The following is a 27821-nucleotide window of genomic DNA, read 5'->3' on the forward strand; positions in this document are numbered from 1 at the left end:
TGGACGAGGAAAGGGGATTTTCTTGTGGAAAATTCCTCTTGTGATTAGAATCTGCATGGAGCAGCCCTCCCCCTGCGGGAAAGAGCCATTCGAGCCAGGGGTAACATTTCTGGAGCCTTGAACTGTGACAGCCTGCCCCCGGCAGGGCCCAGCTCTGCTTCCCTGATGTTAGCCCGAGCAACTGACCGACAAAGAGCAGGTCAGATTTTCCAGCCGCAAACCCGGCTCCCGAGCCTTCTGCTGCCCTGCGGAGCCTCTGGCAAGTCCTGAGAATCAGGCATCCTACCAGTGGGGTGAAAGGAGCAGCACAAAGGCCCGGCTCCCTCAGGAATCAGCTATCAACTTTCATTCAATCGTATTTATTGAGCGCTTACTGTGTGCAGAGCACACAACTTGAGAAGCAGCGTGGCCTAGTGGACAGAAGGTGGGACTGGGAGTCAGGAGACCTAGGTTCTGATCCCGACTCCACCACCTTTTTATTTTTTAATGGTACTTGTTAAGAGCTTACTGGGTGTCAGTCACTGTAACAGTAGTAATAATAATGATGGCATTCGTTAAGCGCTTACTATGTGCCAAGCCCTGTTCTAAGCGCTGGAGGGGTTACAAGGTAAGCAGGTTGTCCCACATGGAGTTCACAGTCTTAATCCCCATTTTACAGATGAGGTAACTGAGGCACAGAGAAGTTAAGTGACTTGCCCAAAGTCACATAGCTGAGAAGTGGCGGAGGCGGGATTAGAACCCATGACCTCTGACTCCCAAGCCGGTGCTCTTTCCACTGAGCAACGCTGCTTCTCCGTGCTAAGGGCTGGGATAGAGACGACTTAGATCGGACACAGGTCCTGGCCCACATGGGGCTCACGGTCTCTGCCCACTGAAGTCCGAATGAGGGATGGCGAGGCACCACAAACGTGTGTGTCCTGGCATAAGCGAGGCCCACGGTGGTGCCGGCACCACGGGCCGAGGAGCGACTCGTTCCACTGGGGCAACAGGGTCTGACACCAAAGACACCCAGCTGCCATGGGCCCTACCTGGCTTCCTCCTCACGGGGCAGTGAGAGAATCTGGGGGCTCTCTGGGAAGCAGAAGAGAGCCAGAGCCTGACTGAGATGAAGGGTCTCCCCGAGAGGACTGATGGGGATTGCAGGTTGGGGGTGGGAGGAGCGGAGCAGGGGTGTCCGGTCGGCTCCAGCAACCCTCCCCCGTGACCCTGCCCTGCCCCGCGGAAGCTCTGCCGGCTAGAGGAAGGCCGCTCACTTGTTCTCTCACGGTTTCTCCGGCTGAGCTGAGGAAGGCAGCCCATCCCTGGCAGACCCTACCCCTGCCACTGCCTCAGACACTCCTCCCAATCGACTAATGCAAGCCCATTTGTTCTGGCTGACGTTAATGCCTCTTGCCATCCATCTCCGACTCTTTAAATTACCTTTTGATGGCCAAAATCTTTCTCATAATTGATAAAAATCTCCTTTTTATGTCCTGCATTATTGGAAAAAAATGGTTTTTTATTCTTCATTATATTTTTAATATAAATGTGTTTTTTATCGATAGCCACAGGGAAGGCAGGGAAAACTGTTCTGGGAAGAAAAGAGGAAAAATGACGCCCTTTTTCCCAAGTCTCACAGCCTCGAGCACTTGCTCCCTGCTCCTCCTGTTATCCAACGTGGGTCTCTTCCCCCTACTCATTATTTCCTTTCCTGGAACCTGTAGTGGGGAGGTCTTGAGGGACAAAGACACATTGGAAGGATAATAGTAACAGTGGTAACTATAGTAATTGTTAAGCGCTAACTAGTAATAATAATAATAATGATAATGATAATAATCGTGGTATTAGTTAAACACTTACTATGTGCCAAGCACTGTTCTATACTCTGAGGTAGATACAAAGTAATCAGGGCAGACATAGTTCCTGTCCCACATGGGACTCACAGTCTTAATCCCCATTTTACAGATGAGGGACCTAAGGCACAGAGAAGTGAAGTGACTTGTCCAAAGTCAAACAGCGGACATGTGGCGGAACCAGGATTAGAACCCACATCCTCTGACTTCCAGTCCCATGCTCTTTCCAGCAGGCCACGCTGTTTCTCCTGTGGGCCAAGCCTTAGGCCAGATTTCCCGTTCTACGAGGAGCTCAGAGTCTCAGGGGGAAGGAGAACAGGTGTTCAATCCCCATTTTACAGACGAGGAAACTGAGGTCCGGAGAAGTCAAGTGATGATCCAAAATCACACAGCAAGATTAGAACCCAGGTCCTCTCACTGGTGCTCTGTTTCCCAAACCTGTGCTCCATCCACTAAGCCACAGCTTTTATCTATGGCAAACAAGGCTGTCTTCATTTGCCACCATCCGTTGGATTGCATACTCCTTGAGGGCAGGGACCATGCCTTCCAACTAAATTGTAATAATAATAATAATAATGTTGGTATTTGTTAAGCGCTTACTATGTGCAAAGCACTGTTCTAAGCGCTTGGGGGGATACAAAGTGATCAGGTTGTCCCACGTGGGGCTCACAGTCTTAATCCCCATTTTACAGACGAGGTAACTGAGGCTCAGAGAAGTTAAGTGACTTGCCCAAGGTCACACAGCAGACATGTGGCGGAGTCGGGATACGAACCCATGACCTCTGACTCCAAAGCCCGTGCTCTTTCCACTGAGCCACGCTGCTTCTCTAAATTGTACTCTCCTTAAACAATCTATCAACAAATCCATCCCATTTACTGAGCACTTTCTGTGTACAGAGCAAGTGCCTTCCCTGTGGCTATTGATAAAAACAAAGCACTTGGAAGAGTACAATACACCAGCAGGTAGACTCAATTGTTGATAGACAGAGTTTAGGACAGTGCTCTGCACAAAGTAAGCATTCAACAGATACCCCTGATGGGCCGTAAGAAAAACAAGGGTTGTGCCAGGGATCCTGGGAAACAAAACCTAAAAGTAGCTAGAGCTCCTGGAAGGGTCACTAGCTCCCAGCCAAGAGAAATAACAGGCCTGAGGAGGGAGTCTGGAAGGAAATGAGCTAGCTGGGCCCCTCTACAACTGAGTGTTGGCTGCCCCTCTCCAGTCGGTTGCCCTACAGGGAAAAGAAAGCATCTGTCTCTGTTGGGGAGGAGGATCCAAACTATAGAAGCAGCTTGGCCTAGTGGATGGAGCACAGGGCTGGGAGACAGAAGGAGGTGGGGTCTAATTCCAGCTCCGTCACTTGTCTGCTTGTGACCTTGGGCATGTCACTTCACTTCTCTATGCCTCGGTTACCTCATCTGAAAAATGGGGATTGAGACTGTAAGCCGTATGGGGGACAGGAACTGTGTCCATCCTGATTAGTTCGTAACTACCCTAGTCTTAGTTCAGCACCTGGCACATAGTAAGTGCTGAACAAATACCATTTAAAAAAACAAACAAAGGAGGGAAGAGAAGGGAGACCCATCAGTGGAAGAGATGAGGTACATCAGCTGGATTTGTCTGTAGGGCCAGTATGGCCTAGCGGATAGAGCACATGCCTGGGAGTCAGAAGGACCTGGGTTCTAATCCTGGCTCCGCCACTTGTCTGCTTTGGGCAAGTCACTTCACTTCTCTGTGCCTCAGTTACTTCATCTGTGTAATGGGGATTAGGACTGTGAACCCCGTGCGGGGTAGGCACTGTGTCCAACCTGATTTGCTTGTATCCACACCAGCGCTTAGTTCGGTGCCTGGCACCTAGTAAGCACTTAAATACCACAATTATTATTACTATTATAAGGAGGAATAGTTTGAAAGGGACACAAGATAGGGAAGTCCTTGGAGTTGCAAAGAGAGATAACTTAGTCCCTAAAGAGGATACTGAAACCACTCCCAGCAGGCTCCTGGCACCTGGCAGTCAAATGGCACCTTCATCTGCCTTCTTCGGATGATCACAAGAACATGATAATAGAAAATAACTGTGGTATTTGTTAAGCATTTACTGCGTCCCAACCACAGTGCTAAGCACGGGGTTAAATAAAGGATAATCAGATCGGAAAGATCTGTGAGAAGCATTGTGGCCTGGAAGTCAGGTGAACCTGGGTTCTAATCTTACTTCCACTACTTGTCTGCTGTGTGAACATGAGCAAATCATTTCACTTCACTGTGCCTCAGTTACCTCATCTGTAAAACACGGACTCAGACTGTGAGCCCCATGTGGGACATGGACTGTGTCCAACCTGATTAGCTTGCATCTATCTCTGCACTTAGTACAGTGCCTGGCACATAGTAAGAGTTTAATACCATAAAAAAAACCACAGCCCAATGAAGGGACTCACAGTCCAAGGGGGAGGGAGAGCAGTTAGTTAATCCCCATTTTTCTGAAGAGGAAACTGAGGTACAGAGCAGTCAAGTCACTTGCCCAAGGTCACACAGCAGGTAGTGGCAGAGTCAGGATTAGAATCCAGGGCTCCCAACTCCCAGGCCTCCAATCTTACTAGGCCATGCAGCTTCTAGCAAGTGGGTGGGACATAAACCCACAACCCACTAAGGTCTGTCTCCCTCGATTTCCCACAGTAATATGTGCCCAAGTCAAACAGTGCCCATCTATTCAGAACTGACTTGGCGGATTGCAGAAAGGGATCACACTGCTCTTGCATGAAGCTTACGATCTAATCAGGAGAGACTGGGTGGATCTTCTGCTTTGCTGACAAGCCTCAGTCACGGCCCCTTCCCCCCATTTGAGTTTCTTCTAGCATTTTTCAACTACTGCATCACAAGCTCCTCGCTAACCTCCCTACCTTCAATTTCTCCTCTCTCCAGTCCACACTTCATTGCCTGGACCATTTTTCTAAAAAATCATTCTACAGACAACTCCCCACTCCTCAAAAGCCTCTAAAGGTTGCCCATCCCTCTCCATGTCAAACAAACTCCTCACCACTGACTTTAAGGCTTTCGATCAGCTACTTCCTACCCTCCTGCCTGGCTCCTCTAGTCCACATACTGAGCTCTCTAACACCAACCTACTTACTATGCTTCGATCTCCTCTCTCTGTCAACCCCCTTTGTAAAAAATTGGTATTTGTTTAGCACTTACTATGTGCAGGGCACTCCACTAAATGCTGGGATTAGCTAATCCGGTTAGGCACAGTTCCTGTCCCTCACAGTCTCAATCCCCATTTTACAGATGAGAGAATCAATCAATCAATCAATCAATCAATCGTATTTATTGAGCGCTTACTATGTGCAGAGCACTGTACTAAGCGCTTGGGAAGTACAAATTGGCATCACATAGAGACAGTCCCTACCCAACAGTGGGCTCACAGTCTAAAAGGGGGAGACAGAGAACAGAACCAAACATACCAACAAAATAAAATAAGTAGGATAGAAATGTACAAGTAAAATAAATAAATAAATAAATAAATAAATAGAGTAATAAATATGTTCAGAGAACTGAAGCAGAGAGAAGTTAAGTGACTCTGCCCAAGATCACCCAGAAGACAAGTGGTGGAGCTGGGATTAGAACCCAGGTCATTCTGACTCCCGAGCTGATACTCTATCCACTAGGCCACAGTGATTTTCCTTGCTTACTTCCTAATAATAATAATAACAATAATTGTGGCATCTGTTAATTGCTTACTATGTGCCAGGCACTGTACTAAGTGCTGGGATAGATACAAGATAATCCTCTAACTCCCAGGCTCACAGTCAATCCATTAGGCCACGCTACATCTTCCCTCCTACCAGGAACAGATCACCACTCTCCCCATCTTCAGAGCCCTACTAAAGTCATACCTTCTCCAAGTAGCCTTCCCTGACTAACCTCTCTTTTCCCTAACCATATGCCCTCCCCTCTGCACCACCTAAGCACTTGGTCCTGGTCCCCAACCCTATAGCCCTTTTGTACGTATCATTAAACACTTATGTACATATCCTTATATTCTGCTGCTTTCCCTACCTGTAATAATAATGGTGGTATTTGTTAAGCGCTTACTATGTGCAAAGCACTGTTCTAAGTGCTGGGGGGGATACAAGGTGATCAGGTTGTCCCACTTGGGGCTCACAGTCTTAATCCCCATTTTACAGATGAGGTAACTGAGGCACAGAGAAGTTAAGTGGCTTGCCCAAGGTCACACAGCTGACAAGTGGCGGAGCCGGGATTCAAACCCATGACCTCTGACTCCCAAGCCCGCACTTTCCACTAAGCCACGCTGCTTCCCCTGAATTTATTCACCTGTAATTTATTTAACAACTGTTTCCCCAACTAGATAGTAAGCTCCTTGATGTCAGGCATTGCATCTACTAACTTTATTGCACTGCACTCTCCCAAGTGCATAGTGTTCTACAAACGGAAAGTGCTCAATAGATACCACTGGGGAAGCTCAGTGGTCTGGGCCTTGCATTTGCCCCTTCTCTCTCTCTAGTCCAGCCCCTCTGAGCTATTTTTCCTCTAGACCTGATTGACTACCTCATAACCATCTTGTTTTTAAGTGAACAAGAGTAACTCCGGTGACTAGGAGTCCCTAGCGGTGGCAGAATTCCCAGGGACGGAATGTGATGAGCCTGGACTCCATCTTGTCTGGCCAAGCCACCATTTACTCAAAGAGTTCACGTCACATATCCTCCCCTCCTCTGCTTCATATTAACAATAATAATAATAATAATGGCATTTATTAAGTGCTTACTATGTACAAAGCACAGTTCTAAGCGCCGGGAGGTTTTGAACCCATGACCTCTGACTGCAAAGCCGATGCTCTTTCCACTGAGCCATGCTGCAAATGTCTGCCTCAGGGAGCTTGGCATGCCAAGGTCTGGAGACGGGTTGGAGCAGTTCCTGCTTTAGCATGGTCAAGACCTTGGGCAGCTACACCGAGGAAAAATTTACTGCTGCTTATCTTGTAGTGTATACATACACCTTGTTTTGTGCTCTTCGATCACATGTGACACCTGGATGCTGTACCCACTGTATATAAAGAAATGCTCTACTGACAGGAAACTCTGCCTGTCAAACACCACTCCTACCAGAACTAGTAGAAATAAACATGTCTCTGAAATACCCACTTGAACCCAGCCCAGAGTCCGTGAAGTTTTTCTTTGACACCAATGATTCCTTGATCGATCGATTACCCTTAGACTGTGAGCCCCATGTGGGACGGGGACTGTCTGATCTACTTACATTGTAACACCCCAATACTCTAAACAGAACTCAGCCCAGAGTGAGCACTTAACAAATTCCACAATAATTATTATTGGTATGATCACCTTCCCTCTCTAGACTGTAAGCTCATTATGGGCAAGGAACATTTCTGCTAATTTTGTTGTATTGGAATTAATTAATTAATAACTGTATTTATTGAGAGCTTCCTGTGTGCAAAGCACTGTACTAAACAATTGGGAGAGTACAGTTGGAAACAGCACAGGTTTGGGAGTCAGAGGAAGTGGGTTCTAATCCTGGCTCCATCATTTGTCTGCTCTATGACCTTGGGCAAGGCACTTAACTTCTCTGGGCCTCAGTTACCTCATCTGTAAAATGGGGATTAAGACTATGAGCCCCTCATGGGACAACCTGATGACCTTTTATCTACCCCAGTGCTTAGAACAGTGCTTGTCACATAAGTGCTTAACAAATACCATAATTATTATTATTACAATACAACATCAAACACATTCCCTGCTCACAATGAGCTAGATGAGGAGACAGACATTAATATAAATAAATAAATTACAGACATATACAGATATATCATCATCATCATCAATCGTATTTATTGAATGCTTACTGTGTGCAGAGCACTGTACTAAGCGCTTGGGAAGTATAAATTGGCATCATATAGAGACAGTCCCTACCCAACAGTGGGCTCACAGTCTAAATATATATATACATATATACATATATACGTACTGTACTCTCCCAGTGCTTAGTACTGTGCTCTGCACATAGTAAGAGCTCAATAAACATCACTGATTGATTGATAAAAGCATCTCATTCACTTTCTTGGTTTGGGTTTTTTTTTGTGGTACTTGTCAAGTGCTTACTATATGCCAGGATCTGTACTAAGCGCTGGGGTAGATACAAACTAATAAGGTTGGACAAAATCCCTGTCTCACAAGGGGCTCATAGTCTTAATCTCCATTTCACAGATGAGGGAAGTGAGGCCCAGAGAAGTGTTTAGTTTCTGGTGTCTGGCAATTAGTCAGCCCTTAATAAACACCACCAAAAAAAAAAAAAATGAAACCCAAAGTGGCACAGTAAACACAAGGATCCTGGGGCCCCAAGTGCAGCTGGAGCTGCTTTTTGATAGGATCTCTGCCAAAGAATAACACGTTGTACTGGCTTATATGATCACACTTCAGGTTATTGAGGCAAAGGGTCAACCCACCTCAGGGAATATCAAGATTGTGAGCCCCATGTGGGACAGCTGATTATCTTGTATCAACCCTAGTCCTTAGAAACACTGCTTGACACAGAGAAAGTGCTTAACAAATACCATCATTATTATCATTATTATTATTGTAATTATTATATCCCTCTAGGTCACAGTTGGTTAGCTCTTGGTTCCGCTGCACTCTACTTGACTGGGGAGGGTGAAGGCAGGAGTGGGAAACCAGGCCTGACTTTCTTGTTCTGATTAAATGCACTTCCATTTCCTGGTGCCCTAATCTACCCTTAAAACCACCAGAATTTAACTCATTTGTGCCCCACTGCCCCCCACCCCTTCATACTGTTGACCAACTAAATCTGGCAGCAAAACATTAGGGCCTTGCCCTTTGGAGGCTGACAATTCACTCCCCACACAGAGTTTATCACTTAGATTGCGAGTCCTGTGAGGGAACGGGACTGTATCCAACCAGATAATCTTGTATCTATCCCAGTGCTCTATACAAAGTTTGACATTATACCTCTCCCCCAAAGCTGTAGAGTGGAAGCTCCTCGTGACCCTCAGGTATAGTGGGAAAGGAGCAGGATTAAGTAGTGGGGAGAGCAGAGTGGCCTAGTGAAAGGAGCACAGCCCTAGGAGTCCGAAGATCTGGGTTGTAGTCCTGACTTTGCCCCTAATCTGCTGTGTGACCTTGCGCAAGCCACTTAACTTCTCTGTGCCTCAGCTGTAAAATAGGGATAAAAAACCTAGTCTCCCTCCCTTTTAAACTGAGCCCCAAGTGGGACAGGAACTGTGTCTGATCTGCTTATATTTTATCTATGTCACCACTTGGGACAGGGCTTGGCACAAAGTAAGCTCTGAACAAACACCACAACTATTATTATTAGCTGACAATATCTTAAAGCCGATAGCTGGGAGTTTCTGCTTGATGTGGGGAGGGATGGGCAACCATCGGAGGTTTCTGAGGAGTGGAGAGATATGTGCAGAATGAGGTTTTAGAAAAATGATCCGGGCGGCAGAGAGAACTAAGGATTGGAGAGAGGGGGAAAAGCTGACAGCCGGGAGGTCAGTAAGGAGGATGACGCAGTGGTGGAGACTGGATATGACAAGTGCTTAGACCAACCCAATCCTATCCCCTCACCCCTACTTTACCACCAATGCGCTTGAGTCCTAACTCCCTAAGCACTTAAATAATAATAATAATTATAAAGCACTGTAACACTTCATTGCCCCCCACTGCATTTATGTACATAGCTTTAAACTTGGCCGCTTCTCCTACCTGCAATTTATCTTAGCGCCTGTCTCCCTGGATAGATTGTAAACTCCTTGAGGGTAGGGATCGTGTCTATTGACTCGATTATCCTCTCCCAAGCACACAGTATAATGCTCTGCACATCGCAAGCATTCAAATACTGTTGAATGATGGGCAGGAAACATGTCATTTTTTGCTTATGTGAGTGCAGCACACAAAATGTGTGCTCAGTAAATTCTACTATGATGACTACTCTGTGCTTAACCTTAATCCCGAGAGCATGAATCAATCATCCAATGGTATTTATTGAGCACTTACAGTGTGCACAGCACTGTGCTAAGTGCTTGGGAGAGTACAATACAAAAGAGCTGGTAGGTGCATTCCCTGTCCACGGGGAGTTTACCGTCCACAGGGAAAACAAGGAAAGAGAGTGCAAGGAAGAAAGATCTGTGGACTGTGGGCTGGCAGAAAGGAGTGTAAGGAGAACACAAGTTGCCACATTGGAGTCCTGTGAAGGGTCCAGGTGGGATGCTGGAGGGAGGGTGGTACTGGGGGGTGGTTTGGGGGTGGGAGAGGAGCAAAGGAGACATTGCGGGGCCTGAGAAGGGAGCACCAGGTGGAGACACATTCTGGGAGAAAGGGAGGCTCTGTGGCTGACGGCCAAGAACACAGAGCCCTGAGAGGAGTGGAGAATTTTAACAACGTCTGAGCCTGGAGCAACCTCTGAAGGACAGAGCCGAGAGAAGCGAGGCTGAGCTCCTTAGGCATGGAAACAGCTCTCTAATTCTGCGCCACTCACAGCATCACTGCCTCCTGGTGCAGCCAGAAGCGCTCTGGAATCTGCAGAGGGTAAGGGGGCAGAGGAGAAAGGAGGCTAACACTGATCTCCCGCCCCCCAACAGGTCGAGACTCTGACTGGAGGTCAGCGGCATTTCAAGGGATGATGGAACAGGTGTGCAACAAGATGCAACAAAATGCAACAAGAGGTATAGCTGTCCTTATAGGACGGCTCTCCCCCATGACCCAGGCACGAGAGCACTCAGATGTGTGAAGACGAAGAGAAACGAGGGGACTTTTATTTTGGGGCTGTAAACCAGACCCACCTCAGCACCCCTAGTCTATTCCCTCACAGGAAAGATGCGAGTCAGACCTCAGCTCCCGGGATCAGAGAGACTTTTTTTCCTATAAAAAAAGGGACCCGGAACTGTTTAGTTCAGGGACCCAAGAGATGGGGCAGTGAGATTCCTCAATACGGTTCCTAACAAAGAGATTTCAGAGACTGAACGGTGGTTCGGCGAGGCAGGGATGGGACTGCTCCATTTACGTTATCCTGGCCCAGATGACTCCTGTTTTACAATTTCATAAATAATAATAATAATAATTATGGCATTCGTTAAGCACTTACTATGTGCATTGCTCTGTACTAAGCACTGGGGTGGATACAAGCAAATCGGGTTGGACACATCCCTGTCCCCCATGGTGCTCACAGTCATAATCCACAATTTACAGATGAGGACAGTGAGGCACAGAGAAGCTAAGTGACTTGCCCAAGGTCACACTGCTCCATTTGTTGGACCACACTGCTTCAGTGAGTGTGTGTGTGTGTGAGAGAGAGAGTGTGTGTGTGTGTGTGCGTGTGTGTGTTTGTGTGTGTGTGTGTGTGTGTGTGTGTGTGTACCTGTCCTTCCTTCATGAGGAAGGAATCTATCCTGGCTCTATCCTGGCTGGTGAGATCCTAGTGGGGCTATAGAACAGGCAGTGGGCTCGATCCCTGCTTCTGCATCGTGTGCATGTTTAAAGATGGTTCTCGGCTGCACTGATGCATTTGCCCCGCACAAGGCCAAGTTCTGGGTCCCAAACTGCCTCTTGGTGCCCTGACCTTCATGAAGCCTTCACTCAAGAAGACCCGTCCCCCCCTGCCCTGCCCCTGATCCTGCCCATCAGGCCACAGGAGGCAGAGCTGAGGGAGGGTGCTCATAACCCGGCCAACAGGAGAGACTTCTCTGGGCTTCACTTCTCTGGGCCTCAGTTCCATCTGTAAAATGGGGATGAAGACTGTGAGCCCCGCGGGGGGCAACCTGATCACCTTGTAACCCCCCAGCGCTTAGAACAGTGCTTCATTCATTCATTCATTCCGTCATATTTATTGAGCGCTTCCCATGTGCAGAGCACTGTACTAAGCACTTGGGAAGTAGGGAAGCAGCGTGGCTCAGTGGAAAGAGCCTGGGCTTTGAAGTCAGAGGTCACTGTTTCAAATCCTGGCTCTGCCACTTGTCAGCTGTGTGACTTTGGGTAAGTCACTTCACTTCTCTGGGCCTCAGTTACCTCCTCTGTAAAATGGGGATTAAGACTGTGAGCCCCAAGTGGGACAACCTGATCACCTTGTAAATTCCCCAGTGCTTAGAACAGTGCTTTGCACATGGTAAGCACTTAATAAATGCCACTATTATTATTATTATTATTAGAGACAAGCTCAACTCCACTCGGTTCCTCCACCTTCCCACCGAAAAGTCCTGGGTGGGCCAGGAATGCCCGCCTGGCCCCAGCTCTGATAATCAGGTGGGGGAAGCTGCCAGGCCAGGCAGATTTCCGATGAGCCAGACATCCCCACCCCGATCCACCAGGCCTACGCTTCCTCCCTCAGTCGTTCGGTGAAGTACAGAGTGCAGGGGGAACGGGATTTGCTGAGGACAAAGATCGCTACTCTGGGAAAGCCGGGAGGGGGGGGAATCACTTACTTCGCCACCTGCTTCCTCCTGCATTTTCTTTGTCCCTTTCTCAGCTCTCCCACACTCATCTACCTTGCCGCCTCCTCGCTCTCTTCCCTCCCAGCCACCCACATCCTCCACCCATAGCTGAGGAACAAGTGACAAGCAATCCAGCCCACCCAGCCAGCGTGTCACTGAGAAACAAATCCAAGTTTGGGCGGGGGCGGGAACGGGGGGATGTGTTGCAAGGGAAGGAGGCCAGTTCATGAGTGGGGGATTTGTGGGGGCCATCACAGATTTCCGAGCAACACTGCTGGCCCAGGAAGGAGCCTCAGTGCCCCCGGGAGAGGCAGAACCCCTCCCCCCAATCCCGGCTCTGGAGAGGCCCTGGGAGATGCAACCGGGCTGTGGACACGATTCACATTCGGTTCCATGAAGCCACAAGGAGCCACCGACTTAGAGCCCAAGGAAGGGGGAGTCAGGTGGAAGAAAACAAGGAGCCCCTTTTCTCCTCACCCCTGCCAAAACAAAGGAATCTATTCTTGGCACAAAAAACAGTCTTAGCTGGAGAAAAGATGGGGATCTGGAGTCTGTCAGGACCCTCAGGGGTTTGGATTTCCCATCGGTAAACTTTGGCCTGCCATCCTAGAGAACCCGGCCTCAACCTCACCTGGCCACAGTTAGGCTCTGGATATCCAGGCCATGCCACACTTTGTACTCCAGATCCCCTTTCTTGAGCCAAAACAGCAGGGACCACCATCAAAGGGTTAACCACACAAACACACATACACACACACACTCTCAAGCAAGCACACACACCCCATCCTACTGATCTGTCACATGTGAGCAGTGACACGATTTACACTGTTATTAAAGTGATTTATTTAGTTTTAATTGGGGGGGGGGGGCGCGAATCTGGATCTGCTGGAAGCAAGAGGCTGACAGGCTTGGCATGAGGCAGAGCAGGGTGAGAAACAGGTGCAGTACCAATCCCCCAATCCCTTCTCCCTGACCTTACTTGCCTCATCCCATTCCTCCCACGCTCCCCCCACATCCCTCCGAACCCCACCTCTCCCTCTTGCTCCAGTCTGGTCACCCCCTCCAAAGTTTGGGTAATATCTTTGAGGAGCAAAGAGGTTAGCAGAGGCCACTAAGTACGTCCCACTTTGGAGCTGTTGGGTTTAACTCTTAACCAAGGGTTCTGGTTCAGTGGTTTTCTCCCCCCTTCACCTCCTCCCAACCCTCGCTTCCCAACCCCCATCTCCATTCCTCTCATACTCAAAGGTCAATGGGAACTAAGAGAAGCTGTGTGGCCTAATGGAAAGAGCACGAGCCTTGGAGTCAGAGGACCTGGCTTCTAATCCCAGCTCTGCCAACTGCTTGCTGTGTGACCCTGAGCAAGTCACTTGACTTCTCTGTACCTCAGTTTCCTCAACTGTAAAATGGGGATTTGATACTATTCTCCCTCCTAGTTAGACTTGGGAGCCCCATGCAGGACAGGGACAGTGTCCGACCTAATTGACCTATACCTACCCCAGCGCTTAGAACAGTATTTGACACCTAGTAAGCACTTAACAAATACCATAAAAAAAAAACTAAGAATCCTTGGACTTCAGAAGGCTGTACTAAGAAGGACAGCCTCTTGTAAAGGAACTATGTATTCTATTTATGTCTATTTATTCTGACGGTTTTGACACCTGTCTCCTTGTTTTGTTTGTTGCCTGTCTCCCACTTCTAGACTGTGAGCCCATTGTTGGGTAGGGACCACCGACTTCTACTTCCCAAGTGCTTAGTACAGTGCTCTGCACACAGTAAGTGCTCAGTAAATAGGATTGAATAAACAAGCAGGGTTCACTAGACTGTAAACTCGTCTCTAAACTGTATGCCTGTCTGTAGACTGTAAGCTCATTGTGGACAGGGAATGTGTCAGGTTGTTATACTTTACTCTCCCAAATGCTTAGTACAGTGCTCTGCACACGGTAAGCACTCAGTAAATAAATACGATTGATGGATTGATAGAATTCCCTAAAATAGATCCAGCAGAAACCCTGGTTTTGTGTCAGCCTGGATGTTACAGGAGGCTTTCAATTCTCAATTCTTCACTAGTCCTGCAACTGCTCTTTTTCTTGAACACTGCAGTATCTGCAGGAAATCGAGCATCACTGGCTCCCTCAATAGACTGTAAACTCCTTGATGGCAGAGACAGTGCCTGAACCTTTATGATACTCTCCAAAGCGCTATGTCTGGTGAGAGCAGTATGGCTTATCAATCAATCAATCAATCAATCGTATTTATTGAGCGCTTACTATGTGCAGAGCACTGTACTAAGCGCTTGGGAAGTACAAATTGGCATCACATAGAGACAGTCCCTACCCAACAGTGGGCTCACAGTCTAAAAGGGGCTTAGTAGATAGAGCATGAGTCTGGGAGTCAGAAGGACCTGGGTTCCGATTCCAACTCGCCACTTGCCCACTGTGTGACTGGGGCAAGTCGCTTCACTTCACTGGGCCTCAATTCCCTCATCTGTAAAATGGGGATTAACCATGCAATCGTATTGAGCGCTTACTGTGTGCAGAGCACTGTATTAGGTGCTTGATTAACAGTGTGAGCCCCAAGTGAGACAGGGACTGTGTCCAACCTGAGTAACTTGTATCTATCCCAGCGCTTAGAACAGTGCTTATCATATATCATATATAGAGAGAGAAGCAGCATGGCTCAGTGGAACGAGCCCGGGCTTTGGAGTCAGAGATCATGGGTTCAAATCCCGGCTCTGCCAATTGTCAGCTGTGTGACTTTGGGCAAGTCACTTAATCAATCAATCAATCAATCGTATTTATTGAGCGCTTACTGTGTGCAGAGCACTGTACTAAGTGCTTGGGAAGTACAAGTTGGCAACATATAGAGACAGTCCCTACCCAACAGTGGGCACACAGTCTAACTTCTCTGGGCCTCAGTTCCCTCATCTGTAAAATGGGGAATAAGACCGTGAACACCCCGTGGGACAACCTGATCACCTTGTAACCTCCCTACCGCTTAGAACAGTGCTTTGCACATAGTAAGCGCTTAATAAATGTCATTATTATTATTACAGAGTAAGCACTTAACAAGTACCATAATAATAACTATTATTATTATCATTACTACGGTGTACTCAGCACAGTGGGCACCAAAGGATTACTACTGATGAGTTGATGGATCCCTCACTGCCCCTTTGGGCAGCCTGGGTTAGAGACAATTTAACAGTCTGCCTCGCTCCCCCACCCGTCTCTCCCCTGGCCGGCCACGCACCTCTTTGCCTAAGTCCTCACGGATCACCTGCTTGACCTCCTGCATGCTGCTCTGTGGGGCCTGACTGTGGAGGACCTTGAGGGTGCTGGTGTATTCCTCGGGGAGCAGGTAGTCCAAGGCCCCCAGGTGCTGGCCCACCTTGATGAAGGTTCCGCGGTTGGCACAACAGAGTTCTCGAAGCCGCTCGGCCGAGCGCAGGTGGACCTGTGAAGACACGTCCCGGCCCGCGGGTGGTGAGTGCACAACGCCACTGCCGCCTGCTCACCCCCTCTCCGGGTCTCCTCACCCACACTTCCTCTTCCCCTATAGACTGTAAGCTCACTGTGGGCAGGGAATGTGTCTGTCTATTGCTATATTGTACTCCCCCAAGTGTTTAGTACAGTGCTCTGCACACAGCAAGCTCTCAATAAATATGACTGACTGACTGACTCCGTTTCTATGTTCCCTCTGCCTTTCCCTGGGCTTGGGGAGCAAAGCCCCTCTGTTCAATCGGTTTCCCAGATGGCCTGGTCAAAAGCCATCAGGTGGGCCCAGCTGATTCCTGCTAATCTAGACTGTGAGCCCGTTGTTGGGTAGGGACCGTCTCTATATGTTGCCAATCTATATTTCCCAAGCGCTTAATACAGTGCCCTGCACACAGTAAGCGCTCCATAAATATGATTGATTGAATGAATGAATGAATAATCGGGAGCTGTCAATTTCAGGGTTTGTGGGTACATCCCCCCAGGGAGCCCCTCTCCGACTCCAACCCACCCCTCACCCACCACCCCACCTCCAACATCTAAGACCAAGGAAGCAGCACCTGAGCGACACTGGGTGTCCCCTTTTTCAGACAGACCGCGCTCCTACTCCATAAGCAAAATCCCTCAGAGAGGAAAGAAAAAGCCAAACACTAGGCAGCCCTCCCAACCGGGAAACCTCCATCATCTATCTCCCAGAAGACTTTCTGATCCTCAGCCAGCTGAGGATGCAGGGAAAGGCACAAGGAAGCAGCATGGCCTAGTGGATAAAGCAGGAGCCTGGGAGTCAGAAGTGACCTGGGGCAGGTCACTTCACTTCTCTGGCCCTCAGTTCCCTCATCTGTAAAATGGGGATTAAGACTGTGAACCCCACATGGGACAGGGACTATGTCCTACCTGATTTTCTTGCATCTAGCTTTTATCCATTCTAGCACTTAGTAAAGTGCCTGGCAAATAAGTAAGCTCTTAACAAATACAGTAAAAAAGGCAAGGTTTGGGACTCCCCTCTGCTCTACAGGGGCCCCGGAGAGCTGGCCCTGCCCTGGCTCTGTGAGCGTCTCCAGGTCCACGTCTACCTTAAGGGGAGCCCAAGATGGCACTGAGGTTCTCAAGACAAACCCCTCCGAAGTCCCCAAATCACAAATCATAGTACAACCGAATTAGCAGACCTACCAACGGCCCATAATGAATTTACGGTCTAGCGGGGGAGCGCCACCAGACTAACCTAAAGCATCAGGCAGTTGGTTAGGCCCAGCCACAATGACTTTATACACACAACCTCTTCACCCCCACCATGCCCACAGTCCTGTCTCCAGTACTCTCTGGGCTTCTAGCTAAAACTGTCTCTCATTCATTCATTCAATCACATTTTATTGAGCACTTACCGTGTGCAGAGCACTGTGCTAAGTGCTTGACATAGTACAGCACACTGATAAATAATAATAATAATAATAATAATGGCATGTATTAAGCGCTTACTATGTGCAAAGAACTGTTCTAAGCGCTGGGGAGGTTACAAGGTGATCAGGTTGTCCCACGGAGGGCTCACAGTCTTAATCCCCATTTTACAGATGAGGTAATTGAGGCCCAGAGAAGTTAAGTGACTTGCCCAAAGTCACACAGCTGACAATTGGTGGAGCTGGGATTTGAACCTCTGATCTCTGACTCCAAAGCCAGGGCTCTTTCCACTGAGCCATGCTGCTTCTCCATAACCTGACATATTCCCTGCCAACCATGAGCTTACAGTCTGGGAGCGGAGAAACGGACATGAATACAAATAAATAAAATTACGGATATGTACATAAGTGCTGTGGGGCTGGGCTGGGGGAAGAGCAAAGGGAGCAAGTCAGGGCAACGCAGAAGACAGTGGGAGATGAGGAAAAGTGGGGTTTAGTCTGGGAAGGCCTCTTGGAGGAGATATGCCTTCACTAAGGCTTTGAATGGGGGAGAGGGTAATTGTCTGTCGGATTTGCGGAGGGAGGGCATTCCAAGCTAGAGGCAGGATATGGGCTAGGGCTCAGTAGGGAGACAGGCAATATGGAGGCACAGTGAGAAGGTTAGCACTAGAGCAGCAAAGTGTGTCAGCTGGGTTGTAGAAGGACAGAAGCGAGGTGAGGTAGGATGGGGCAAGGTGGTGGTCCTTGAAACCCAATAGTGAGGAGTTTTTGTTTGACAATAATAATAATAATAATAATAATAATAATAATAATAATAATAATAATAATGATATTTGTTATGCACTTACTACTTGCCAAACACTGTTCTAAGCACTGGGGTAGATACAAGGTAATCAGGTTGTTCCACGTGGGGCTCACAGTCTTAATCCCCATTTTCCAGATGAGGTAACTGAGGCACAGAGAAGTTAAGTGGCTTGCCCAAGGTCACACAGCAGACAAGTGGAGGAGCTGGGATTAGAACCCACAAAGTCTGACTCCCAAGCCCATGCTCTTTCCACTAAACCACGCTGCTTCCCCCGGATTGAAGTGGAGGTGGATGGGCAATCACTGGAGTTTTTGGAGGAGCGGGGTGACATGTCCTGAATGTTTTTGCAGTGTAACAACACTGCATTGGCAACAAATGTGTTGCCAATTTGTACTTCCCAAGCGCTTAGTACAGTGCTCTGCACATAGTAAGCGCTCAATAAATATGATTGATTGATTGATTGATTGATTGATTGCAGAAAAATGATCTGGACAACAGAGTGAAGTATGGACTGGAGTGGGGAGAGACAGGAGGCTGGGAGGTCAGCAAGGAGGCTGATGCAGTAATCCAAGCGGGATAGGATGTGTGATGGTATTAACATAGCAGCAGTTAGGATGGAGAGGAAAAGGCAGATTTTAGCGATGTTGTGAAGGTGGGACCGACAGGATTTAGTGATGGATTGAATATGTGGGTCAAATGAGAGAGAGGAGTCAAGGATAATGCCAAGGTTATGGGCTTGTGAGACAGGAAGGATGACGGCATCTTCTACAGTGATGGGAGGACAGGGCTTGGGTGGGAAGATAAGGAGCTCTGTTTTGGACATATTAGGCTGGAGGTGACGGAAGGACATCCAAGTAGAGACGTTTGGAAGGCAGGAGAAGATGTAAGACTGAAGAGAGGGAGAGAAATCACAGCTGGAGATTTAGATTTTGGTATCAAATCTACAAATCTCTGACAAACACTATGGGCTTGTGACCTTTGCTGCATCCCTTGCCCTTGTTTTTCTCCCACCCTCATCCTCTCTGTCTCTGTCTCTCTCTCTCTCTCTCCTTACTCTAATCAGCACCTCACAGAGTCAGCAAATGCAGGACCATGGAAAGAAGAGGCAAGAGCAGAAAAACAAATGTGAAAAGCAGCATGGCCTAGTGGATACAGCACAGGACTGGGAGTCAGAAGGACCTGGGTTCTAATCCCAACTCTGCCACTTCTTTGCTGTGTGACCTTGGGCAAGTCATTTAGCTTCTCTGTGCTTCCGTTACCTCATCTGTAAAATGGGGATGAAAACTGTGAGCCCCATGTGGGACATGGACTGTGTCAAACCTGATTAGCATATATCTACTCCAGTGCTTATTACAGTACCTGGCACTTAACAAATACCATTAAAAATACCATACCAAACTACTATTCAAATGCCATTTTTAAAAAAGAGAAAAAAGGGGGCACAGACAGAGAAAAACAGAGGAGAGAGAGATAGAGAGCAATCCCAAGAGCAAGCAGCTGGGCAGTTTATCACAGTACAGAGAGTTCAGGCCATTATAGGGAAACAGCTTTTATGCAGCTCTGATAATTGTCCTCGACACTCTGTCTCCAGTAGAGGAGAAAATGTGCAGTCACCAGTGGAGAGGAGAGGGAAGGAGAAAAGAGGGGGCCGGGAGAGGCTCTTGCAATCCAATATTCTCTCCTGCGCTCTGAGAGGAGGCAGTCCGGGCGCAGCAGTCGAGGAAGGAAGCTGGGGCCTGGGCTGCCTGGATGGAAACAATTGGGTTCTGCACTGAGCCTTTCCTGGTGGCCCTGGGGCCCTTTCGCAGCATCTTGGTGGGAGGAGATGGTCATGTCTGGGAAGACGGGTCCTCTGAGAGCAAAGGATGGGAAGAGGTGGGTGCAGAGGGCCCTCTCGGCCTCTAATCCGGCCCGGGCCACCAGTGGTGGCGGACTAGTGTTCCCTGCTGTTGGTCTGCTAGAAAGAGCCTGGCTCTGGGCATCTGCGAGATGGGGAACAACCTCAGCTGTCAGGGGTGTGGAAGCAGAGGAACAGTGTGGCCTAGTGGACAGAACACGGGTCTGAGAGTCAAAGGACCTGGGTTCTAATCCCAGCTCCATCATCAGTCTGTAAACTCATCTTCTAGACTATAAACTCATCCTCTGGACTGTAAACTCGATGTGGGCAGGGAATGCGTCCACCAACTCAGTTGTATTGTACTTAGTATGGTGCTCTGCATACAGTAAGTCCTCAATAAATATGACTGATTGATGGATTGATTGACCATTCTCCCAGTCCGCTTCCTTTCCTCCTTCCAAAGTGGCTTCTACTCCCTCCTGCTTAGACTGTGATCCCCATGTGGGACAGGGACTGTGTCCAACCTGATTATCTTGTATCTACTTTAGCACTTAGTTCAGTGTTGGGCCCCCTGACCCTGACCCTGCTCCACAATTGTGTATATTTGTACATATTTATTACTCAATTTATTTTATTAATGATGTGTACATAGCTATAATTTTATTTATCTATTCTGATGGTATTGACACCTGTCTACTTGTTTTGTTTTGATGTCTGTCTTCCCACTTCTAGACTGTGAGCCCATTGTTGGGTAGGGATTGTCTCTGTTGCCAAACTGTACTTTCCAAGTGCTTAGTACAGTGCTCTGCACACAGTAAGAGCTCAATAAATACGCTTGAATGAATATATAGTTAACACTTAACAAGGATCATCATCATCACAACATAATGATTGTTATTATTACTCTTATTTTTCTGCTGAACTCCAACTATCAATCAATCAATGGTATTTATTGAGTTCTTACTAAGTGCAGAGAACTACACTAAGCGCTTGGGAGAGTACAATACAAAAGAGTTGACAGACATGTATCCTGCCCACAACAAGCTAACAGTCTAGAGGGGGACAGACAAAAGCAATGCGAAGACACTTGCAAACTCTGCCCTGGCCTAAGCCCGCTCCTGTCCACCCCGTGGGTTCGGCCTGGTCCCACTAATTCATTACATGAACGTAACGAGCAGGAGCCCTACCTAATCGCACGTTCGTTCCTATGCCTAGCTCGTTGTTGGTGCTCAAATTAGATCTTCCATTTTCACTTATAATAGTAATCCTGCTCTGTAAATACAGATTAATGATGTCTCCACTTCCCGTTGTTTGATCAAGTTAATAAAATAGTGAGCCTTATTGATACTCCTGTTCCACGGAGCCAGAAATACCTCAGAATGAAGTCAGAGGAGAAGAAGAAATACATCAATCAATCAATCAATCAATCAGTCGTATTTATTGAGCACTTACTGTGTGCAGAGCACTGTACTAAGTGCTTGGGAAGTACAAGTTGGCAACATATAGAGACAGTCCCTACCCAACATAGGTTCAGTAGAGGAGGTAAAACAAATTTGGAGGCTGACACTCAGAAGAGTAAAGGTAATCATCATCTCAGAAGCTGGGTTGGAGCTACGAAAGCTTGATAAGCACCTTTTGTGGTTGAGAAATAATTTTACACAGGTCTCAATTCAAAAGACAGGACTCTAGGACACCTACCAATTAAATGGGAGATTATTATCTGAACAACAGATTAGTGCAAAGGCTAATGTTTGTACTGTTGTAATCTGTAAAGAACAGATGATTTTTGAAACACAAAATATAATCTTCTGCACCGTTACACCCATGGCCCATCTCTCTACATGAATACATACACTCTTCAAGATCTCTCTCACAGCACTACAAACATCTCATCTTCCTGCCCCAATCACCTCTGATTTGAAGAATCCCACAATCTGGAGAGCTCGTGTTGAAGCTCACACATCTTGATTGATGTCATATGCTTGCACAAGACCGTTTAATAACAAATGTGGTGTTTTAAGTGTTTACTCTATGCCAAGTACCCAACTAAGAACTGGGTAGATACAAGATAATCAGGTAAGGCACAGTCCCTGTATACAAATCACTCACCAACAGCACCCTATCCAAAACGTGTGGAAACACACACGGTGGAATGACAGAACTCAACACCCATTCAATCAATCACATTTATTGAGTGCTTACTGTGTGCAGAGCACTCTACTAAGCGCTTAGGGGAGTACAATATAACAGAGTTGGTAGACCTGTTCCCTACCCACCCCAAACACACCAATGCGCAATTCATCCGGTCATTGTAAAATCTCCCATCTAAAGAGCTTGCCTTGGATGGGAGAAGGAAGAGGAGAGAATCAATTCATCAATCAGTCAACAGCATTACTGAGTGCCTACGATGTACACCCTCTCAGAATCATACCTGGAGAGTTTCCAGTACTCTACCAGTCTCGGCTATGGGAGGGAGAGACAAGCAGAGGCCTACCCACTCCATTCCTAGCTTGGCCAGTGGCTAGCGAGTGGAAGGCAAGCTGCTACAAGTCAAAACTCTCCTGCGTTAGGCAGCAGCGGCATGGGAAAGGTCGAGGCTGGAGACTCAAGCTTACTGCGCGGAAGGAGGCCTTGGTAAACCATTGTCATATTTTTACCACAAAAGCTCTATGGATACACTACCAGAACGAATGCAGATGGAGGTGGGGCGTTCTGGGAGAGATGTGTCCATGGAGTCGCTATGGGTCGAAGGCGACTCAACGGCATAAGACAAGACAAGACTAGGTTCACAGCACTGTACTAAGCCCTTGGGAGAGGACAATACATCAGTGTTGGTAGACACGATCCCCGGCCACAAGGAGCTTATAATAATTGTAATAATGATGATAATTATGGTATTTGTTAAGTGCTTACTATGTTCCAGGCACTGTTCTTGTGGATACCAGCAAATTGGATTGGACACAGTCCCTGTCCCACATGGAGCTCAGTCTCAATCCCCATTTTACAGATGAGGTGACCGAGGCCCGCAAAGTCAAGTGACTTGCCCAAGGTCACACAGCAGACAAGTGGCAGAGCTGGGATTAGAACCCATGAACTTCTGATTTCCAGGCCTGTGCTCTATCCACTATGCCATGCTGCTGCTCTACAATCAATAGGGGGAGACAGACATTTAAATAAATTACATACAGGAGAAATGGAGGAACATAGGGATATGTAGATAAGTACTAGGCAGGGTAGAGATCCCTACATTACTGACCTTTAAGCCCATCCATCCCATCCCCAGAATGGGCCTCATGCCCCTCTGCTGGGCACCCACCTTCTCCTGTCCTATCTAGACTGCAAGCTCGTTTGGGCAGGGATTGCGTCTGCTCTATTGCTATACTGTACTTCCCAAAACGCTCACTCCAGTGCTCTGCACACAGTAAGCGCTCAATAAATACAACTGACTGACTGACTGTCTGCTTCCGTCGCGCTCCACGTGGAGCAGGAACAGCTGGCGCTGCTGCCCTGTCTCGCCTTCATCTTCATTTCACTCCAAGCTCAGTAATTTGCGTTATGATTATCTCTCATTACCAACGACCTTGCTGAAATGAGTTTTAATCTGCCTCATATTAATTAAAAACATTTTCATTAGCCAGTTTGGTTTTGGGGTAAATAGCTAATAGGAAGAGCTCAGTGGCAATTCATTATTGACGGGGCTGGGCGATGGGAGGAGCCCTATTTCGCTGCTCTATTTCTAAACATTTGCACATTAGATCCTGGTTTCTCCAAACTCTTGGGTCTCCTTTGTGCAGACTGGGCCACAAAACAACCAGATGGGTTCCAGCTGGGCTCGGACACCCCAAATGTTACATCTCTTCTTCAGTCTCGGCATATATATACACAAAGGAAGCCCTACAGCCACACGGGTAAACAAATACTGAGACGGAGAAAGAGATATAAGTAATAATAATGATTATGGCATTTTATTCATTCTTCATTAGATCGTATTTATTGAATGCTTACTGTATGCAGAGCACTGTACCAAGCTCTTGGAAAGTACAAATCGGCAACATATAGAAACAATCCCTACCCAAAAACGGGCTCACAGTCTAGAAGGGGGAGACAGACAACAAAACAAAACAAGTAGACAAGTGTCAATACTATCGGAATAAATAGAATTATAGCTATATACACATCATTAGTAAAATAAATATAGTTAGTATGTACAAATAAAATAGAGTAATAAATTTGTACAAATATATACAAGTGCTGTGAGGAGGGGAAGGAGGTAGGGCAGAGGGGGGAGAGGGGTGATAGGGAAGGGAGAAAGAGGAGGGGAGGGGAGGTATTAGCTAAGTGCTTACTATGTGCCAGGCACTGTACTACACAGAAGGATGGAGACAAGCAAATCAGGTTGGACACAGTCCCTGTCCCACATGGGGCTGGCAGTCTAAATCCCCATTTTACAGATGAGATAACTGAGGCCCAGAGAAGTAAATTGACTTGCCCAAGGTCACACAGCAGACAAGTGACAAAGCTGGGATCACAACCCAGGTCCTCTGACTCCCAGGCCTGTGCTCAACTCACCAGACCACACTGCTTCTAAGTAAAGACAGGGGACCCGCCATCATCAAGCGCTTAGTACAGTGCTCTGCACACAGTAAGCGCTCAACAAATACGATTGAATGAATGAATGAATCATTATACCAATGAGGGGTGAAGAGAGCAAACTAAGGGAATCAAGGTCCTATCTCACCATCTGCTTGATGAATGAACTTTCTCTGAGCTTAAAGAAAAAAACAGATGCTGGCAACCAACGGCCGCTTTGGGCTTTAGCTGTTGTCTCCGTGTCGTGGCCATGGGCTCAGCTTGGCTCAGGGCCCGGGCTTTTCTTGTAGCTGGCAGCATTGACATCTCGGCTAGGAGAGCTCAATAGTGGGGAGGTCTGAAAGGACAGCATCTGGCAAAATCTCCCCTCTCACAGCTGTAGGGACCGTCTCTATATGTTACTGACTTCTACTTCCCAAGCGCTTAGTACAGTGCTCTGCACGCAGTAAGTGCTCAATAAATACGATTGAATCAATGAATGAATGTTCCAATGGGTTGGCTGGTGACACAGGTTTTAGAAATAGAAATCAATCAATCATATCTTTTGAGCACTTATTATGTGTAGAACACTGTACTAATCGCTTGGGAGAGTAGACAGGAGATTTAGCAGACAGGAGAAATCTGAAATCTCAGAGGCCAGGAAGGTAGCAATGAATGAAAAAAAACCCCTCAAGGAGTGGGAAATAGGGGAGGGGGGAGGGATCGGGCGGGAGAGAAGCAAGGGCATTCCCAAATGACATCTAACCTCAACGGATTGGTGAGGAGACAGGAGGTGGCCCGAAAGAGGAGTTACATGTTTTCCAAGAGATATTTGGAAGTGGAGATGGAAGGATGGGGGTGGGGAGGAGGAAATGGGTGTTGGGGAGAGGGACCTATAGTAGTCGTAGCAGTAGTACTTGTATTTCAGCAGTGTGACCTAATGGCTAGAACAAAGGCCTGGGACCTGGGTTCTACTGCTGGCTCTGCCGTTTGTCTGCTGTGTCATCTTAGGCAAGTCACTTCACTTCTCTGTGCCTCAGTTACCTCATCTGGAAAATGTGGATTGAGACAGTGAGTCCTATATGGGACATGGACTGTGTCCAACTTTATGATCTCATATTTACCCCAGCGCTTAGTACAACACCTTGAACATACCCTAAAAAAATAGGCACTTACTGTCTAGAATTCAACAACAACTCTCTCCTCGACCCCCTCCAGTCTGGCTTCCGTCCCCTACATTCCACGGAAACTGCCCTCTCAAAGGTCACCAATGACCTCCCGCTTGCCAAATCCAACGGCTCATACTCTGTCCTAATCCTCCTCGACCTCTCAGCTGCCTTCGACACTGTGGACCACCCCCTTCTCCTCAACACGCTATCTGATCTTGGCTTCACAGACTCCATCCTCTCCTGGTTCTCCTCTTATCTCTCCGGTCATTCATTCTCAGTCTCTTTTGCAGGCTCCTCCTCCCCCTCCCATCCTCTTACTGTGGGGGTTCCCCAAGGTTCAGTGCTTGGTCCCCTTCTGTTCTCGATCTACACGCACTCCCTTGGTGACCTCATTCGCTCCCACGGCTTCAACTATCATCTCTACGCTGATGACACCCAGAACTACATCTCTGCCCCTGCTCTCTCCCCCTCTCTCCAGGCTCGCATCTCCTCCTACCTTCAGGATATCTCCATCTGGATGTCTGCCCGCCATCTAAAGCTCAACATGTCAAAGACTGAACTCCCAAACCTGGCCCTCTTCCTGACTTTCCCATCTCTGTTGGCGGCACTACCATCCTTCCCGTCTCACAAGCCCGCAACCTTGGTGTCATCCTTGACTCCCCTCTCTCATTCACCCCTCACATCCAAGCCGTCACCAAAACCTGCCGGTCTCAGCTCTGCAACACTGCCAAGATCCGCCCTTTCCTCTCCATCCATACCGCTACCCTGCTCATTCAAGCTCTCATCCTATCCCGTCTGGACTACTGCATCAGCCTCCTCTCTGATCTCCCATCCTCGTATCTCTCTGCACTTCAATCCATACTTCATGCTGCTGCCCGGATTATCTTTGTCCAGAAACGCTCTGGGCATGTTACTCCCCTCCTCAAAAATCTCCAGTGGCTACCAATCAATCTGCGCATCAGGCAGAAACTCCTCACCCTGGGCTTCAAGGCTCTCCATCACCTCGCCCCCTCCTACCTCACCTCCCTTCTCTCCTTCTACAGCCCACCCAGCACCCTCCGCTCCTCTGCTGCTAATCTCCTCACCGTACCTCATTCTCGCCTGTCCCGCCATCGACCCCCGGCCCACGTCATCCCCCAGGCCTGGAATGCCCTCCCTCTGCTCATCCGCCAAGCTAGCTCTCTTCCTCCCTTCAAGGCCCTACTGAGAGCTCACCTCCTCCAGGAGGCCTTCCCAGACTGAGCCCCTTCCTTCCTCTCCCACTTGCCCCCCCCCTCCATCTGCCCCACCTTACCTCCTTCCCTTCCCCATATCACCTGTATATATGTATATATGTTTGTACATATTTATTACTCTATTTATTTATTTATTTTACTTGTACATATCTATTCTATTTATTTTATTTTGTTAGTATGTTTGGTTTTGTTCTCTGTCTCCCCCTTTTAGACTGTGAGCCCACTGTTGGGTAGGGACTGTCTCTAGATGTTGCCAATTTGTACTTCCCAAGCATTTAGTACAGTGCTCTGCACATAGTAAGCACTCAATAAATACAATTGATGATGATGATGATGATGAAGTACAAATCAGCAACATATAGAGATGGTCCCTACCCAATAAAGGGCTCACAGTCTAGAAGAGGGAAGCAATGAGAAAGAAATACACATGACGTTCACGATCGACCAACGAAGAGAGCAGTTGGTGACAGGCCCAAGAGAAGAAGTAAACAAAGAGACAAAGGCCACAAACACAAAAGGATATGGGATTTCGGGCTCCTCACAGCTCGAAACAACCCTCACAGAAGCCGTGGCTGTGGAGATAGCGGAGATGACGGTGACCTTCCCTCACACTCTGCCTGAATCAGGGGCCAGGGGCTCAGGACTCTCCTATCATGGGCTATAATCCTGTGCACAGGAAGCTACAACCCAGGCCGGGCCAGGAAGGAAAGGGAAAGGGGCGACATCAATCACTGTCGCTCACACAGGTGAATCCAGACTCCCTTCCGGCTGGTCTAATCAATCAATCAATCGTATTTATTGAGTGCTTACTGTGTGCAGAGCACAGTACTAAGTGCTTGGGAAATACAAGTTGGCGACATATAGGGTCTAATCCCACCCTACTGGCTGCCAATCATGGATGACCTCTGGTCAGAACCAATCAGAGTCAAAGTCAGGCAGTCTCTGGCCCCAAAGATTCCTTCTCTTCCCATTGCATGTGATACTTTATTCACAGATCCAACTCCTCCCTGCCCTTTT

General features: G+C 47.8%; 1 protein-coding gene and 1 non-coding gene across 5 annotated transcripts in view; one reads left to right on the top strand and one right to left on the bottom strand.

Moving 5' to 3' along the window:
- Nucleotides 1-27821, bottom strand: part of ADCK1 (aarF domain containing kinase 1) — a 151035-nt gene that overhangs the window by 75025 nt on the left and 48189 nt on the right. For 3 of the 4 annotated variants that reach the window (XM_038744017.1, XM_038744025.1, XM_038744008.1), the window contains exon 4: nt 15554-15757. The exons of the other annotated variant lie outside the window; for it this stretch is intronic. In XM_038744017.1, the coding sequence (XP_038599945.1) occupies nt 15554-15757 (204 nt within the window). The remainder of the gene's footprint in view (nt 1-15553; nt 15758-27821) is intronic. 4 annotated transcript variants of the gene reach the window in all.
- LOC119937050 lies at nt 22245-22382 on the top strand. Its single transcript, XR_005453915.1, has one exon. It is a non-coding gene; the product is annotated as a small nucleolar RNA SNORA7 (small nucleolar RNA).

The sequence above is a fragment of the Tachyglossus aculeatus genome, chromosome 1 (genome assembly GCF_015852505.1).
Source record: "Tachyglossus aculeatus isolate mTacAcu1 chromosome 1, mTacAcu1.pri, whole genome shotgun sequence".
Classification (NCBI taxonomy): domain Eukaryota; kingdom Metazoa; phylum Chordata; class Mammalia; order Monotremata; family Tachyglossidae; genus Tachyglossus; species Tachyglossus aculeatus.